General features: G+C 31.0%; 2 protein-coding genes across 2 annotated transcripts in view; both read right to left on the reverse strand.

Annotated features, from left to right (window-relative positions):
• Positions 1-3,861: 3,861 nt before the first annotated feature.
• LOC122715209 lies at positions 3,862-5,133 on the reverse strand. Its single transcript, XM_043937193.1, has 2 exons — positions 5,127-5,133; positions 3,862-5,008 (listed from the first exon to the last, which is right to left on the reverse strand). Exons 1-2 carry the CDS (start codon positions 5,131-5,133, stop codon positions 4,068-4,070), a joined length of 948 nt encoding a protein of 315 aa, XP_043793128.1. The 3' UTR covers positions 3,862-4,067.
• LOC122714662 (cyclic nucleotide-gated cation channel alpha-3) overlaps positions 4,898-15,881 on the reverse strand; it is a 128,367-nt gene continuing 117,383 nt past the window's right edge. Inside the window, exons 10-16 of the mRNA XM_043936195.1 lie at positions 15,176-15,316; positions 14,530-14,682; positions 12,960-13,109; positions 9,062-9,229; positions 6,356-6,673; positions 5,127-5,475; positions 4,898-5,019 (exon numbers count right to left, since the gene is read on the reverse strand). Coding sequence (XP_043792130.1) covers positions 5,207-5,475; positions 6,356-6,673; positions 9,062-9,229; positions 12,960-13,109; positions 14,530-14,682; positions 15,176-15,316 — 1,199 coding nt within the window. The 3' untranslated portion in view covers positions 4,898-5,019; positions 5,127-5,206. The remainder of the gene's footprint in view (positions 5,020-5,126; positions 5,476-6,355; positions 6,674-9,061; positions 9,230-12,959; positions 13,110-14,529; positions 14,683-15,175; positions 15,317-15,881) is intronic.

Below are 15,881 nucleotides of genomic sequence, written 5' to 3' on the forward strand. Positions count from 1 at the left end.
CATCTTTTTTTTTTTTTTTTTTTTTTTTCACCGCACCATCCTGGTTATATATATTTCTATTCAATTTATTTTTATTCGTGTGTCGTCTTTTTTTTTTTTTTTCACTCTCTTCAAAATACATTGCTTTTAATTTGACGGCAATCAATGAATAAACGATAATTTTATAAGAAATGTAGAAAGTAATAAATACGTCTTTGTAAATGATGCGTAATATTAAATGAAGAGCTACGTTAATACGATTTTAAATTTTTTTTTTTTTTTTTGCATAATAAGACACTTTTATTAAGATGGGGGCCTAAAATATCTAATTACAAATCTAGTATCTCTGAAACGATATTCGTATATATGATAAGATATCGGAAGGCTTATAATATTGGATAAGTTCATAAATTGTTCATCAGCAGTTTCAATGCTGTGATTCGGAAATATTTTACATTATGAAATAAGAAGGCTCAGAGCAACAGGCTAAATGATAAAATAAAAAAAAAAAAAGAAAAAAACATCTTCCGTTGAGATGCACATTACGATAAATAAATAAATGATATAAACGATAATAAAATAAATTATATTAATGTAAAGTATTTAGTTATTTATTAAATAATAATAATAATAATAATTAATTATGAACGTACACGTATCACAGCCATTTAAATAGCCTAGAATTTTTACATTTATAAATGTTATGAGTGTCGAGGCAACGAAAATGAAACGAAACATATTGTAACAACGATAATTATACGAAAACATACAATACTAAGCCATGCGTTGCTCGGAGATTATCGTTGTCCACAGCATTCTCTCAAGGCTGTAATTAAAAGTACGCCGACATACATATACGTACACAAATCATGCTTATAAATTTATTATAATAATAATGTAGATAATAATTGTATAAGTAAGGCTGATTAAACGCACTCCTTTCCTTATTCGAATGCGACCGTGTATTCTCTCTCCATTTTATTACAGTCACAGTAAATCATGCTCCTGTATATCTCGAATTGCACCCACAATCAAAATGGATACTACAGCGTTGCGCGTCATGCGAATAAATCAATACTTGATCAGGAATAAATGCTATCACGTATAAAACTTTATAAAATGAAGAGAGAAAGAGAGATTAGTCGTTCCAGTGTGTTTTCTCTATGCGTGATGTATCTTGCGATAATGTATATAGGACTAGGTTATTCAATGATTTCAAAGTTTTTTCTAGTTTTAAAATGTGGCAGTAGAATAGTACACCTCGTATACCTCGTCGCAAATATGGATTAACTCGATAATATGTATATATATAAATATTATTGTTTGTTGTTTCACTTGCCAGAAAAGTCAATTATACGACGAATATAGAACGAGTCGTAAAGATAAAAATAATTCTATTATGGTGATGGAGAGTAAATATTTTTCGTAAAAAGTGAATTAATAATAATGGAAACAAAGAAAATCTCATTCAATTTTCAACATATTCTGCACACAACTTGAAAATTTTAATGTTTTTATATTTTTGATATAATTTTTTTATCCCTTCGAGTTATTACATTTTTGCTTCAAGATAAGGTTAGGTTATTGGATATCGATATATCTTACTAATTATTTCCTTAGACTTTGCGATCTATTCTTGATAATATCTATCGCTGTGAATATCATACAGATGATATAAGTCTAGAATCCCGCAAAATCTTTCGCTTGAAATACGTTCTTCTATTCGAAGATAACTAGATAACTTATGCATTATACTCTGCGCATTTTTTTTTCTCTCTGCCTCCTTTTCTTTTTTCTGTCTTTAGAAATTACAGGTTTCGTTCGTTAAATCGAAATGTTTTTTCTTTTTTTTTCGTTCCAAGCGATATTATGTGCGGTTTACTTACAAAGTGGAAAGTGAACGTTAAAAAAATGTATTTAACTATTAAAATCTATTCAATGATTTATAAATACTAAAAAAGTCGCTATTCTTATTATAAATCGTTTCGTATTTTGTAGTTCAAAGGATTTATTCTGCTTTCATCTTTATTTTTTTTTTCTATAATATAAACAGTCGAGTCTGTTCATTTCCCCCGCAACTAAATATTTGTAATATTTAATGAGTATCTATGTCATGTATAAATATTAATAATGAAAAATAATTCTTAAAAAAAAAGAAAAAAATATATATATCAATAAGAGTTTTAGTTTTCGAATATTCATATTTTCAAAAATCGTGACTAGAAATTTGTAAAATTCTAAATATTTTAATAATTCTATTTTCTTAAAGAAAGTACATAGTTGAAATTGCATTAGCAATAATTAAACAAATTTTATCGATGAAATCTATGTCAAAAGTGAGGGAAAAAGGAGAGGGAAGTTGTGATCCCATTTCGATTCTTCATACCTGGAAAAATTCGGTCCCGTTGAGGTCCTCGAAGAATAATAGTTCGTTAATCCGAGGACAAAGAATTCTATATCATCATTCATCTGAATTGAACTTTCAAAGCTCAATTATGATAATATGACTCGTTATGAATGTTTTTATTCTGGTCGAAATATATATGTAAGTACTATATTCACGTCCGTAGTCTTTATCTATTTGGGTATATTGAAAGGAAAAATGTGTAAGAAAATGAGACTGTGTATTAGTAAGATTCAATTTCATCGTGTAAATTATTTTATGAAAAATTTTAGCACTATTTTTGTACTAAACTTCTTCTATTAATTGGAAGCAATTAACTTAATATTCATTAAAATGAAAATAATTTTACAATAAGCGAGATGCATATGGAAATCGTTTATACTACTCTCGTATTCCGTATATAAATATTGAAAACAATATATGAAAAATAATGAGCGGAAATGAAAGCAGAAATCGGAAGCAATCATGCAGATGGTGGCTTTAGTTGGTCCCGAACATGAGTTAGTCAGGTTTGTGTACAAATCTCTGTTGATAATTAAAATATTTTGAAATACTTACAAAGCAAATATAATCCATATATTTGTAATTAATATATCCAATTTGTTTTAATAATTGCACGTGGTAAATAATATATAATAGACAAACTATTTCTTTTTCATTTAATTATCAAATCTCTCCTATGATTAAACTTTTTTAAGTAAACATCAAATTTAATATAATTTTAATAAGAAAATTTAAGAAAAAGAAACAATAAAAATAACAATAAATTAAAATAAACACGATTTCTGCACAAACCTATTCTAAAAGTCGCGCATGGAATCGTGTCGATCGTTGCATTACGGATCTCAGCTCATGGCAACACTGCGCGTGTCGAACGTAATATAATATCTCTCCCTCTTTCACTCTCTCTTTCTTCTCTTCACTCTTTCGTTCGAATCTTTCTTTCTTTCTCATTCTCTCATATAGCATTTTAAACATTACGAGTTATCTATTAACCTATACGGCCCTACGATATACGGATGAATGTTCCTTTGGCAGTTTATTTACATGCAAGTTGAGCTACGGCGCCGAAAATATCATACGGCAACAAATTTCGATGTCAAGCAATCTGTGTACGGAACATTTTGAAAAGTTATGACACGTTAAAATCAATAGATTTTTTCGTGCATCGAAGTTATACTTTTGAAAATGCTTCGACTTAGATGAAGAGTATCGTTGTTGAATATTAGTAAGTTGATTTCCAAAATTTTTGGTATAAATCGTTTAGAAATTTTACACATAATATGAGAACTTGAAATAGTACAATAGAGTGTAAGAAAGTGTAAAATGTTCCAATCTAATGTTTCCTTGGTTTTTATTTATTTATTTTGAAAATGTTTCAATTAATTTTTATTGCATTATAAAAAAATTTTTTGAGAAATATTTATCAATATTTGTTACTTGTATTATTTATAATCTCATTACTAGTCTAACATTAGTGAAGGAAATATTAGATTTGTATTATATAATTTTAGTTTATAAATCCAATATAGCATAACACTATTATATTTTTAATAAGAAATGTATTATAATAGTTTATAATGAAGATTAAAAATTATTTTTTAATTGATAGCTTCAACAAAACAACACTCTCCATTTACCAACATAATCCATAGCTCAACTGCAGCTACCATAACCATGTTATTTACAGAAACAGTACAATCATATAATTGAGATATCTTGCACTACTAGTTCCATTTAACTTTGTACCCCCATTTTCCTCGTCATTTTCACTGGCAGTGTCTCCTTTTGCCTCAACAATAGTATCTAATCGTTCCATTGTACTCCTTTGATGATGATGACTACTTGATAAGTCACTTTCAGGTGTCTCATCTGAATCTACATCAATCATATGATCATTAACTTGTATTTTTACTACAGCATCTACTGGGTATTTTCCTTCATCGCTGGATGATGTTCCTCTTTGCGATCTACTTGATAGTATTCTTTCATTTTTCTCACAACGAGGACAACTTTGACCATTTGATGAACCTTCATCACTCTGGCATCGGAAACATATTAAATCACCTTCGCTAGAAAAATCGCAATGTTCACATTGAACAATATGACCATTTCCATGACAAACTTCACAAACAGGACTGTCATCATCCTGCTTTAATTCTCTGTCTTCATACTCTCTTCGATCAAATTCTTGTTCATATTTCTTTGACCAACCTCTTCGAGTTTGATATTCTTGATCACGATAAATTGATCTAGGTGAAGATGATTGACCACTATAATCTTGATCATGATATACTAACCGAGGAGAAGATGTATGGATTGGGCTTTTGTATGTGCGAGAAGTTCCTGGTTCTTGAAGTCGCTCGTCAAAACGTTCCTCGACGTATCTACTACTATAAGAACCAGGTGTTTGTGGTCTGTATGTGCAGGTACGAGTTTTCTGATCACATTCACTGCATAGCAATAAGTTTGATTTACTGCCAGGCTGAGAAACATAACCATTACAAGTACCATAATATTTCTCGTCTTCGTCACTTTCAAAGAAATGTTGACTGAGGCTACCTATTGATTTTGTATCACTAGATCTTCCAGAGATTCTAGCTTCTTCAAATTCTTCTCGATCATCTGCTGTATATCTATAAAAAAAATTTATACATATGAAAGAAGATCAGAAAAATCGTTCCAAAATAATTATTTTAATATTATTCGTTTATGTATTCACATACTTAGCAAAGTACTTTACCTATCATCCGTAGTTTCAGACAAATAATGTCGTATTCGCCCTATTTTTGTTTTGCCGCGCTCTCGCGGCCTTGTTTCTTGTTAAATGATACTTTCTCGATTTCTTTCATTGTTATCTTCTAAACTGGAAGACGAGCTAGCACCGCAAATCTGCATCTCGATTTCGGCCAATCGATTTTCTACTTCCCATTGTTGTTGATTCAATTTAGCACTCATCGCAGCATTTTCAGACTCCAAACAAACTAGACGTTCTCGAAGACGTTTAATTTCGGCTAATAAAGCTTCATTAGTGCCTAAAAGTGGTGTGGCACCTTCGCCGACTAATTGCGTCATGCTGTTGCAGGTTATTCCTAGAAGATTACCAGTCAATTAACTCTATATATAATATATATCAATTAAAAGTATAATATATATGTATACTTTGACTGATATATGTAATATTTATATATTAATATTCATTTTTATAAATTATATTCAATTTATATAAATTAATTTGTTTTTTAATAAAAATAATACATTATGGAATAAAATAATTCAAATTGAAACTGTTGCTTCATTAAAGAGGAAAGCAGTGTTATTTGAAATGTAAATGTTTACGATTAAAATGTATGAGCCAATAACCCTTTAATCACTTATGAGTAATACCATTTTATGACAGGGATTCGATATTATCATATTCGGAATATATTACTTGCATTATATATGTATTTTATGCGTTTTGCCATTTATTTTCTTATTCAATTACGCAAGTTCGTCTATTACATTACGTAAAATATCATATATTAAACATCGATATGAATTTTTATAAAAAAATGTGTTTTATCATTTATATATGGATAAATTATTAAGATTTAAATAGACAAAAAAAATCTAAATTGAACAAAACAAATATGCATAAAATAAAATGTATTTTTAATAATTTTTAATATCATCATTTATCTTCGAAAAAACTAATGTTATAACAGATTCTCAATTCATTTTTGTACAAAGTTTCATATCATGTTTTTACAAATCCTGTCGATCGTCGTCTTTTACACGAGCCAATCAAATCATGCATAGAGCAGTTCAATTCTTGGGGAGCAAGATTCTTTCGTGATTTAACATCCATTAAATTGCAAAGGAAAAAATTCGTTCAATCTCAAGATCTGAGAAGAAAGAGAATCGAGGTCGAAGAATTCAGAAGGAGGGCGGTATATTTCCACTCGGTGGCGTTCAAGATGAAATACTTGCCAGAGTGGGTGGATTGCCTGCCGGTGGAGGGCTGTGTGGCGGATTGCGGTGCCCTGGTGGTTTGATCCTCGCTGCTGTGGCCGCTGCTAGTGGCACTCATCGGACTATCCATGCTTCTCGCAACGTTGTTCACGTTGACGTTGGTGCTGGCCAAACCACGCGACGTCACAGGACTCGGGCTGGGGGAGAACAACGAGTGGCCGGTCGAGTACGCGTGAGTGGACTTTGTATCCACAGGCGAAACCCACATCTCCTCCAATGGTATACGACCTCGTGACTCCACGAGTCCTGGCGTGCTTTGACATCGACCCATTGCAGCTGCAAGTTTGCATCGTAGTCGTAAAATGTGTCAGGACAGATGTATCGAGTTCGTTTTCAGGGAAGCAATGTTGTTTGTAATGGAAGTTGAATTAAGAATCTTCTCGTGTTGAGGGAATTGCTTATAGGACGTAGATCATTTTATCAAATTCATTATTTTTAATTGAGAAATGTTATAAAAAATGTTTTTTTCTTAATCAATTATTCATTAGTTAGAAAATTAATATTAATTAATTTTTCATAAGAGAAACATAATATACAAACATGTAATACCAATTTTAATGAAAATAATTGAATATAAAAACTGTGTCCTACAATTTAAGGTAACTGGAATTAATGCGTTTTAATTTTAATACCGCTCGAATAAATTTTATAGAAATTCTGTTCTGTTTTATTTCTGCGGTAAAAATTATATTTATTTATTTTTCTTTTTTTTTATAAAAATTGTTAATACGAGATAAAAATAAAAAAAATGAAACGAAATTAAAATTTTTTATTTATGAAATATTATTACTTTTCGTCATACTTTTATAAACGAATCTTATCATAGGCATTTATCGAAAAACTTAATTTGTAAAGTTAAATTGAAAATTAATGTAATATACATCCACATAAGATACATTTTTTTCCAAATCAATGTATAACTTTATATTTATACGTTTCAAACAATGGTATCCATATTGCGGCAAAATATAATAAAGTTGAAACATATGAACGAATTCTTCATTATTCCATGTCGAGTTGATTCATGAGTGTGATCTCTTTTCTCTTTTATCTTTCTTTTTCTTTTTCTCAAATTTCGTCTCAAGCTTATTCGCTTTGTTTTGTGTTCGAGTCCTTTGTTCAAGAATAGGCTTTGCAGATCCAGTTGCGCTTCGGCAATGACGTCTAACCGCCTCTCATTTTCACCACCGCGAGCTTCTTTAATTAAGCCACAGCCTTTCTCATTGTGCAGTCACTGCAGTGTCGAGCACGCGCACGCGCTTCAATACACGTATATGTGTCTATATGTGTTGCACTTTACTGCCTCGAAGTAGATACGTATACATGTACATATGCATGTATGTGTACACGATACGATTCTCCGGTTCGAAAGTCCGTTAGTAACTTTCTTTCAGCGAAAGAACAACACGAAAGAACCGCGAATAGGAAGATGAGTTGCATTTGTTTTGTTTCAACTTATGGATTAATTAATTAAAGTTTTATGGTTTAGACACGTTTGTTACCGATACACAGTAAGATTAAGATTCTTTTGAGAATAGGATTTAATGTTTTTGTTCGTTCTTTGTTCGACTTCGTGGCGAGATCCTTTCTAACCTCTACTTTATAAAATTCTAGATTAACATTAACATTATTATTGTGATTTAAAAAATTATTTTTATATAAAAAATTTTTAATTTTTGTTTTATAAAACAATTATCGATTTGTGTTCTGTCTTAAATAGTTATTAATAATTCAGACTATTAAATAAAGATAGGAAAATATTTATAAAATTATACTTACGAATTTTATTGAATTAAATATGTACATATAACACTGAACTACTTGTAGACAGGACACTCATTTCTTGCAAATATAATACACTGATTGGTTTTCACCGAAAATATTTTCATTGAAAATATCTTATTAATATGCTTTTATAATACCACGAAAATCTTTTTATGCTTTCGGTATTAATTAGTTCAGCAATTATTTTCAAATTGTGAGATCATAAATCACTCAATCATAATAATATCACTGATAGATGCCACTATATATATTCTTAACAGTACTGATATTCAGGACTGTATAGAGTTTAAAGTTATATTTATATGCTAAAATGTGAAGCAATATAATCGGTTAATTTTTAATTTTTATTATTTCCTTTTCTGCCAATCAATATCATTATATTTAAATCAATTTGAATATGTTTAAATAAAAGATTTTTTTAAATACTTTTTTATGTTCCAATTTTTTTTTATTTGATTAATTTTATATTAAATTAATTTTATAAATTTATTTTTTTATATTTCTAATAGATATTATTGAAACAATTAATGTATATTATACAATGTTTCAATTTTCGCGCAATTTTGAGTGGATAAAAATCCACGCCGCTCTTAGCCAATTAGAAAGTAACTAGAGAAACTTGTGGAATGTTAGTAACGCAGTGTCATTCAGTCGAAAACTATTGTGACGATATCGATTTAAAGTATGTGTTTTAACTATGCAGTAAGTACTAATTATTTAATTTTATTCCTATTATATTATCGAATTCAGATTATCCACCATAGTATTCAAATTTCAAATGATTCTATTATAATTAATGGACGTGATAAACAATATTGTTCGATCAATTGTTTGGATAATTTTGTTAGGTTATAAAATTAACAATATATATATTCTTACCTTTCTCGAGAGGAGCTCTCTTGTATTTTTCCAATCTTTTCACTGCAATGGCTTCTAGTCTGATCCTAGCCGCAGGATACTCCTTTAATACATCCCACATATCCTTCTTACTAAGGACGAAAAGGTCCGAGTAGCCCACCGAGCGTACACTGGCTGTTCGTCGGTTACCTGCGTTGATGTAGCCATTTATTGGTTATCGGGATGCGTCAAGCTTTCTTTTGTATCCGCTCAGGAACGATCGATCGATCGTTCCTTCATCCCACATTAATACTGTGATCCTACCTTACAAACGCCGATATTAACCTAACCTAACAATACATTTTCAATACCATATCAAAACATAACCTTGGCTTATAAGCCGTAAAAATCATGCTTGGCAAAATATCATTGAAAATTGACAAACTACGTGAAGATTTATTTGTGTGTGTGCGCGCGCGTTTAATTTAATTTTATTTTCTTCAGAGAGAATGCTACATATATGTGATATGTAAGTATATATATATATTAAGTTGGTCTATACGAAATATATGAAAATTTGACTTTCTGCCGTAGAATTTTGATGTTTTTTTTCTTATACATAGATTTTCTTATTAGCAAATAAAATATTATGGAATTAAAAAAAGTGTAGCATTTTGAAGAATTTATAAATTTTAGAATCGTTGAAAAATATATATAATCATTTTGTCGAAATATATGGATATAGAAATAATGTGTGATTTTGATTGAGAAATCCACATTTCACATATATCAACTTATTATTTATTAAAAAAAAATATTAGTATTTAATATGTGTCAATTTTCGTAAAATTTTACGCGATCAGATCAACTTAACCTTACTTTTTCCAATTCGTATTACTTTTATATTGTAAGAGAGATCTTCTTTCCGAATCGTATTTTCTAAGTGCTTATAAAATCATGAACAATGAAAAATATTGAAAAATGTTAATCAATGTTTAAATCTAACTACACATTTATATTTAAGTAATAGAAATATGAGATTGAATGTGAAAATATATTGAAATTGTACATATCGATTTAATTATTGACGGTGCGATTTAATTGTCAAAGTGAGTAAAAGGAAATAATTTACTATACTTTAACTCATAAAGACAAAGAATAAAATTTATTTATTTGCGTAATGTGTAAATAATATTCGAACATGCAAAGAATCTGTATTGTACGTAGGCAAATATGAAGGAATGTGTATTTATTTTAAAACTGATTGACGGGACGTTCTATCGATGACTAAAATGTAAATACACTTTTCGTTTGTGTGCGTATATATGATGCGATATAGGCAATATTATAGATTGTATGGTTTTATTCGAAACAGATGAAAAATATATATATGTTGAAATTCGAATGTTTTATGAGACAATATAAAAATTATAAATTATTGATAATTTGATAAAAATTTAATTTTGATTCGTTGGTGTTAATTAAATATAATAAACTAAATTATGAGGCAACATTGATATAATTTAATAATGATTGTCATATATTTTAATAATAATTAATTTTATATATATGTATATATATGTTTAAATTTTTATGTTTTAAATTTATATGTTATTGTTAATAGATTTTTTTCTCTTTTATATAAAATAAAATTATAATTATAAAATTTTTATATTCTATATTTTTCCTAATAAGTGTAATATTAAATATCTTTTACATTTTTAACATTGGTAATATTAATTTGGTAGAAATTGATCTTCCTAGTGAAAAGTATTGATATTTATGGATTGTCTAATATAATATAGGTAACTAACTACGATAATCAATGAATATAAAAAATATGAATACGAAAAATAAAATCAATTCCGAATGCAGATTAGACAGAATCGTGAAAAATATAATAAGATATAAATAGTGCATTTCTATTAAAAAAATGAACATAAAATGAAGGAAATATTTATCATATTCGAAAAATTACTGTATTATTAATGCTATGACTGAAATTATTGTTTTCATAAATATAAATTTTGTTATTCGAATGGATAGAAAAATTTATATTTTTCTATAAAAATATTGCGCATATATTTATATATTAAAAAAAAAAAAAAAGAAAATAAACATTGAGAGAAAGAAATAAATTTATGAAAAGAAAAATAATGGCCAGTGTGAGACAAATAGTGGAGAGAAAAATAACGGTACAAAGAAAATTACAATCGATCTCTAAAATTCTTTGTTCTTTGTTCCGTCGGTATATCTGTGCGCAATATCCATTGGCGGCAATTTACCGCTATTTGTTCATTTTCGACGATTGATAAATTAATCGAATTTGATTGACGATACGATTCAAATTAATATTCGAAATTTCACAATTTCTTGTACAAACGAAACGTTTGTTTCGCATGGATGATTCGCAAATATTTCCTTCCACGTAATGTAGATAAAAACAAAATATAAGATCGCAAAGTACGATACGTGTTAGCATGTCATTAAAAGCGAATTGATCGACAAAAAGAAAAAACCAGAAGAGAGAAGAAGATTTAAGGGATGCTGAAAAGATTATCCGTCTAATTATCAAAGATGGATCGATTTCTAAACTAAAATATTCTAACGTATACTACGAAAGCGTGATAGAATATGAGTGAAAGTATAGTGTGTCCCAGAAATACGGAGATACAATCAGAAAAGGGATGATCAAATAAGCGAAGAGAGAGGAAGAATCATTCCCTTTTCGTTTGCGATTGCTGAGCCACTGTGTGTATATGTGTGTAACTCCGTTGATTTTAGATCGATCGACCGACAAGACCCGTAAGATTGATTTTTTTTTTTTTCCCCATTGCGGCTCGTATTTTCGGCACGGTAGTATTTTTATCACGGTCGAGGCCGTGTACAGCTTCCCGTTATAAAATATCGTATATTTTCGTACGATATCCATTACATTGCAGTAGGTCGTGTTGGTTTATCGGCTGGAAGACAATAATCGATAAAAACAGAGGGGCAAATGCTAAAGGGCAATACGTGTCACGAGCCTTATTCAATACGCATCGACGATCTCGCAACGACTTCGTGCCATTGATTTCATTTTAATTCCATGCATCTATTGTTCTCCCGACGAATTGAAAAAAAAAAGAAAATGGCAACATGTAGTAAGAAAAGGTTATGTTCGAGCATATGTCTTCCTAGAGAAACTATGGAGGAGAGAATTAAATGGAATTTTTAAACCCGACGATTCGTACGAGCGTGAATATTCATGGGAATTATAAACAACGTACGTCCCTTCAAAGTTTTCATTCAATTTTCGTACGTTAACGTGTATTTTTTTTCCCCCTTTGTTTCGTCATATTTTGCAAGAAAAAATAAAAAATAATCTCTTAGAATAATTATTTAATAATTCGTAATTGTATCTTCATCACGTTAATTTTCCACATAATTCGAACGTAGGTTGAAACGCGATTTGATGAATCTGTTTAATGATAACGAATGGAAAGAGACAAAGATAAACAAAGGATGGATACTCGAATCGGAATAACAAAGTGAGTTAGTTAAGATCTTTTGAATAGGCAATAGCTACCATTGATACCATAGCATTGGAAAATCTATTTACTCTTTACATTTATAGATTTTAAAACATTTAAAATTTTTCGTCAAATATATAAAAATATTAAAAAATATTATTTATTTCGTGTTGCGTGACCGTCGATCGTAATAGAAGAAAAATCAACAATAATGGAATATCGGATAAAATGATAAAAGAGTGACGAGAGAGAGAGAGAGAGAGAGAGAGAGAAAAGAGTTATTAGAAAATTCGGTTTTTAGATCGGCTCATACCGGCTCGACGGCTTGCCTCTCACAGAGTAGTAAGAACGTGAAACGTGATAAACGTGATCGTGAAAACACGAGAGGGGGACAGCTGACGGGCCCCTGGTCCGCTTGGAATATTTACCGCACTCTTTACCTGCAGTCCTCATATTGAGAATGCTGATCTCCCCGAAGTAGGAACCAGCCTTAAGGGTAGCGAGAACTGTCTTCCCGTTATCGGCCACCACCTGTAGTCGCCCTCTGTTCACTATGTACATCTCCTTCCCTACCTCACCTTAAACAGATTTCATAATACGAATATATATGAATAACCAATTTTTAAAATTAATTTTCCATTAGGGATAATAAAAGAAATTCTTAAGTTTTAAAAACAGGATCAATTGGAGGATCGTAAAAGGCGAAAAATTATTTACCGATTTTTCTCTTTGCATTTTGTACAACGATTGAACGTTCTATACTTCTCTACTTCTAACGCGTCACAATCCTTTATCCTAACAACCTAGTTAGTTAGTCTGCTTGTTGTATTACTTAACGGAGATTAGACCTACATCACGAGATGTCAAAACTTAATTTTCTATGTTATGTGTACTTATTAACTTTTCCTATTACTGTTAAGAAATAAAGTTTTAATTATCGTTATAATTAGTACATTTCAAGTGTAAAGTTTAATTTTAACCGCGGCGTACGACGTATCGCGTAGTTTTAAAAACCGAAACGAACGTTAGAAGAGAAGGATACGGTATGGAAACGGTAGCGGCATCTGTCGTCTTTCAGTAGTAACGGTCAGTCATAAGTTGGGCTAAGCTTGCCAACTGCGCGGCAGTGATGCACTTCGAGAAGAGGTCGACCATCAAATGGAAGTATCTAGAAAACAGTGACTGTTCCAATGGATCGTGCGACGGTCGTTTCCACGCCGATGAAGAGCGCTGAGTCAACGACTCTTCTCTCTTTCTCTTCTCTTCGTTTCTTTCGTTCCTCGTTCTTCTTAGAAAAAAAGGAACGTTATTTGCCCGACTGCTCCTGTTCGTTTACACAGTCCATCAAGGAGAAACAATGACCAATCGCGTGTCCAACGGTAAACTATTCCGATGCTCGGTCGATTTTAATTAAAAAATTTAAGTCGGTGATTTCGAATTTGGGATTTATTCCTTTCTTGCATAATCTTTCTTTCCAATTCTCTTTTTTTTTCTCGATCGATAATCGATCTTCTATGACTTGAAACTTATCCGAAAAAATGCTAATTTAATCATAGAGAAGTTTTCGAACGTTTAATGATAGTTTCTTATCGTTTGTTTTAACAGTTCAGAGTTATCAAACGCATTCAGTTTCTCGCTTAAATCGTGCCGTTGATAAACGGACGTGAAGATAAGATTTTCGCACCGGTCGAAGCTACAGTCCGAAACTCTGCTCTCCTTGCGTTTCCTTACGCTCACGGATACGCCTATCCTTTCGAATAAAGTATTTCTCGCTCGTAACTGCGCGCCTTCTGGGCACGGCCATTGGCAACGAGGCCAAGTGGGAAGGGTAGGCAATCGGTTTTTCGAACCTCTGCCAGCCAGGATACATCTTTTGGCGCGGTTCCAGTTGCTCTCGTTCCAAAAGCTTCCAGTGTCCAGGAAAAACGTGTCGCGACGTGTAAAAGCGGAAGGAGAGGAGGAAGAAGAAAAGGAAAAATTAATAGAGATGGTTATTACCTTTGCGACAAATATAATCGCCAGGTGAGAAAAGAACGGGTCGCAATCTGAGAACTAGCTCGCACAAGAAGCCAGCCTCCGTGTTCTGGAATATTTCCACTCTCCGCAGCGTGTCCAGGTGCACGTTTATCGCGATTTCGGCTTTCAGTTTGTCTGCAACGTTTATCCCAACTAATTATTAAAACTTGGAAAACTTCTTCATCTCTTTGTTTCGCGATATTATCGAGGGATGAAGATACTCTCGAAGGGATTTTATAACAATATTATTATATTTTTATATCTCTTTATATTTCGATGTTTGATCTAAATAAAAATCAAAAAAACTTTACTCGCGAGTGCAAGATGAAATAAGATTGCAGTAACGAAAAAAAAAAAAATAAAATAAAAATAAATCTGATGGAATGAATCTTAACACGCGATTCACATGTATGAGAAGAAATAAGGAGAGAGGTAAAAGCATTTATGCAAAAATGATGCAAATCCTGTGGAATAAATATATATAACGAAAAAAACACGTTCATTCATTCATTCGATATTTTTTTCATCTTTAAATTTTTTCTAATTTTTTTTTTTTTTTTTTTTACACTAGACAAACATACATTTGCTCTATCTAGAATTTTTCTTTTTCGAACAGAGGAAAACTTACCGGGAAGACAGCTGACGGCTTTCTCTTCGTCTGAGCATTTTTGCGTCAACCATAAATAATCAAACCATTTGATCACCTTCACCTGAAGATGCTTCGGCACTCTTCTCATCCTCATGTACGTTTTCACACCATCCAATTTTGCTGTAATCAGAAAATAATTTTCTTTTATTGATTTTTTCCTTTATCGAATTTTTTTTTTTTTTTTAAATATATATTTGTCAATTATACCTCTACACCGATTACATCAACGTAGTAATAGTAGGATGTTTCAGTCGGAACAAAAATCAGTATTAATTGAAAATTTCACGCAAGAATATCTCTGCTCGTGATTCCTGACGTGATGCTTGGATTAATTAGCGATCAAATGGGAAAGTATATATATATATATATATATATATATATATACACTCGAGATATCTATGGATTCGATCGATGTATAGGATGTAATGAATGCCATCGTGATTATTTCATCGAAAATGAAAAGCGTCGACGAGAGCGTTTTTAGTAATTTATGAATAAGAGAAGGACGACGAATTCGAACAAGTCCTCGGCGGACGGAGATGCACGGTCACGTATCGGAATATTCTTGCGTATATTTTCATCGTTTCGATGCTTTTACCGCTCGAATTTATGGAAAACTGGAATGAATACAGCAAATCCTGGTATTCTTCCGCCCTAGCTTTCATAATTCATAACTTGAAATGTA

This window comes from Apis laboriosa, unplaced genomic scaffold, assembly GCF_014066325.1.
Source record: "Apis laboriosa isolate Shangri-la unplaced genomic scaffold, ASM1406632v1 scaffold34_cov151, whole genome shotgun sequence".
NCBI classification, from domain to species: Eukaryota; Metazoa; Arthropoda; class Insecta; order Hymenoptera; family Apidae; genus Apis; species Apis laboriosa.